The following is a 3,172-nucleotide window of genomic DNA, read 5'->3' as shown; positions in this document are numbered from 1 at the left end:
TCTCTCTCTCTCTCTCTCTCTCTCTCTCTCTCTCTCACACACACACACACACACACACAATCTCTTTCTCGCTCTCAATCTCTCTCTCTCCTGCTCTTGGGTCAGAACTTCCCAGTTTCATCATGTCTGAGGGGGCTCCAACCAATGATAATAATATCAACAACAAAACAAACTTCTTTCTTACACTTACTGAGCAATGAGTACTTTATAGGTGATTAACGTGTAATTGCGTATTCCTCACAATCCTTATCAGTGGGTACAACTGTTATCCCAAATTTTACAGAGGAGGAAACAGAAGCCCAGAGAGGTTAAGTAACTTGCCTAAGGTCACACAGCTTGGAAGTAGTGGAGCCACAGTGGGTGCCTGAGAAATGAGTGGGCTTGGGAAAAACTTGGAGGCACAGCAGAAGCTCTCAGCCACATTTGAGGGGTGCTCATTGGGATTTTCCAAAACTGAATTTATTCCCCTTTTGTCTTGGGGGAGGTTTGCAAAAGCCTGGCCAGAAGTTCTGGGCTGACTTAGGGAGCCAAGAATCCTAAAAAAAAAAAAAAAAAAAAAAAAAACCACGATGGAGAGAGACGTTGCCCCGTTGACGATGGCAGAGGGGTTACCGGGGGACCGCCAAGGTGAGGTTCTATACTGGCCTCCCCTTCCCCGTGGGGCCTTTGCACTCTCTTACCCCTCTCCCCGGGGTGAGACTCAGACGTCTGTCATCCCTTTCCTGGCCGTTCTCTGGTCCTAAACTGGTTCTTTCCTCTGAAAGGTTATCCTGTGGGTTGCTGCGAGTGCACGCTCCTTAGGTCCCAGACCTTGTGCACAGCCGTCCACACGCGCCCCCCTGCCAGGCAGCCCGCACTGGCCCTCGGGGCACCCCAGGCTCCCCCTGCCGGCAGCGGTGGGCACCCCTGCAGTCACCACGCAAGGAACACCCAAGAAGCACAGGGCTGAGGAGGGGGCGCAGCGCGAGGACCGGAGTCCGCCCGCCCGAGAGTCAGGAGACTCGCCGGAGAGCACCCCCGCCCAACCCCGGAGAGCCCAGTTGGGAGCCGGTGTGCGGCGCGGGCTCATACAACTCGCCACTGCCTGGAGATCAGCAGAGAGGGCTGCGCCACCGGTCACCACGCCCCTCTTCTCTGGCGCACATCTGGCAGGCGCCCCAGAGCCACGGCAGCGGGCCAGCTTTCCCTCTGAGGGCGCCGGGCCAGCCGCCTCGAACCCCTTCCCGGCGAGGCACCCTCACCTAGCGAACAGGACGGTGCCGTGCTCCAGCGGGTTGCGGCTCACCGCCCGCCAGCTCTGCCGGATCAGCTCGGGCTCCGGGTGCTCCATGTTCTCCCGGAGACGCCGGGCGCAGGGTTGGGACCCTCCGGGCGCGGGCGCCGTCACCGCACGTGCCGCGCCATCTCCGCGGCGACGTCGGTCACTCCGCACCCCCTACGGCCCCCGTGCCTCCTCCAAGCCGGGTCCAGCAGCCGCTCCTTCCCCGGCCAGAGCGGTGAACAGATGCGCGCAGCCCGCAGTAGGTGGAGGCGCCCCCTCTGTGCTGGCCCCGCTGGCGCTTGCGGGGACCCCGCTCCGGCCGCTGCGTCCCGCGCCCAGCAGCTCCCAGAGCAGCCCCGCCCCGCGCCGCCGGGGCTGGGGCGCTTTAAAGCAACCGCGGCCCCCGCCCCCCTCTCGACCAGCAAGGCGCTCCCTCCGCAACCGGTTCTGGCCCGGGACGACCTAGTGGCCTGGGAAATGCCTGGGCTTGAGATCTTAAAAGAGATCGCCCAGCCTCTCTGGGCCTCAGTTTCTCATCCTGAAACTGGTGATAATATTACCACTTAATATTGAGGGGAGGAGCCCCGAGGGCACTGTGTTGAATTTGATCACTTCGGTAGGCGCTGCCTGTGCCACATTTCCACAAGCGCCACTCATTGTCCAGAGGCATTTGAGTTTGACACTCCCGTAGCATCTGATCTCTGCTCAAATCATGCCTGATTGTTGTCTCCTTTCTACCCCGAGGTCGGGCCAGTGGTGGCCAGGTCGCCTACCTGTGTGACCAAGCTGAGGCTGGGGCACTTTCGGCCCCAGCGCAGGGTCCGACTGGGGCAAAGGCACATGTTGGGGCCACCAGGGTTCTCAGCCTTAGGGACAAGGCCAAGACCGCAGCCATCTCAGCCAGGCCTGGGTTTTCCTGAAACTCCATCTTTAGAAATCTGTGAGCTCTAGTTCTAATCCCAGCTGTGCTTGGCCAGGGTGGAATCTTAGATGCAGTGGCTGTGAGCATTGCACTAGCTGGACATTGAGGGAGTTAAGCTCTGACATTCTACTATTGCATGATTTTTAATTGACAGTTTTTTAAAAATAGAAGTACTATTTATTTTTTTAAATAGAAGGTCAGGTAACAGAATCTCATGCTTGCCACTCAGGGTCTGCAGGTGGCCACCTGCCAATTAGAACCAAACTTTTCTCTTTCAAGTATGAAAGTTTCTCAGGCCCCAGCCTAGTTCTAGTGGCCTAGGTTTTAGAAAGAAGGTTTTTCACCTTCATTTACCTTTCATTATTCTTGAGTCTCTGAGTCTTTGTCTTCTGTCTACTTCTCTCTGGGCCTCAGTCTCCTCAACTGCAGAGTAAGGGGGTTGGGTGGCAAGGTCTCTAGGAGACTTTTAGTCCACCTCCTTTGGTTCCATGGATACGAGGTGGGTGTTCTTGGGCCATCAGTTATGAACAGGCTGTGGCTCCATACCCAGCCTTGTGCTAGACATAGTGTTGAATCCTTGTCCTTAAAACTCCTCCTCTGGCCCTGAATCAGGACTGAGGGTCTCAGAACTCTTCTTCCCTGCTCCCAGCCAAGCCCCATGAAACCATCTAGTGCTCTCCCTCTTCCAAGGACTCAGGAGTTTGCAGTACATCCTGTTCTGCTCTTCCCCATCTCCCACGTGTCTCTGGGCTGGAGCAGGAGAGTAGGGCTGTTGGGCACCCTGGAAAAACCTGTGCCCTAAAGAGTCCAAGAGAACTCAAGCAAGAGCACGAAAGAATGGCGCTGAAGGGAGAAAGGACTAAACTTCCAGCTTGGGATCCCATGGCCCTGCAGCCAGGTGCAGCAGATCACAAGAAAAGGCCTGATGTGTTTCTGGTGACCTTCACCCTTCAGTGCCCAGATGCTGGGTGCTCTGTGCAGGCCACCTG

The 3,172-nt window shown here is 56.8% G+C and overlaps 1 protein-coding gene across 1 annotated transcript in view; it reads right to left on the bottom strand.

The window, feature by feature from the left end:
- NGB (neuroglobin) overlaps positions 1-1,416 on the bottom strand; it is a 5,155-nt gene extending 3,739 nt beyond the window's left edge. Inside the window, exon 1 of the mRNA XM_008590360.1 lies at positions 1,242-1,416. Within this exon, the coding sequence (XP_008588582.1) occupies positions 1,242-1,330 (89 nt within the window). The 5' untranslated portion in view covers positions 1,331-1,416. The remainder of the gene's footprint in view (positions 1-1,241) is intronic.
- Between the last annotated feature and the right edge of the window lie 1,756 nt (positions 1,417-3,172).

Source organism: Galeopterus variegatus, unplaced genomic scaffold (assembly GCF_000696425.1).
Source record: "Galeopterus variegatus unplaced genomic scaffold, G_variegatus-3.0.2 Scaffold140, whole genome shotgun sequence".
NCBI classification, from domain to species: Eukaryota; Metazoa; Chordata; class Mammalia; order Dermoptera; family Cynocephalidae; genus Galeopterus; species Galeopterus variegatus.
The sequence above is the reverse complement of the archived record's forward strand: the minus strand, read 5'-3'. Positions and strand labels throughout refer to the sequence as shown.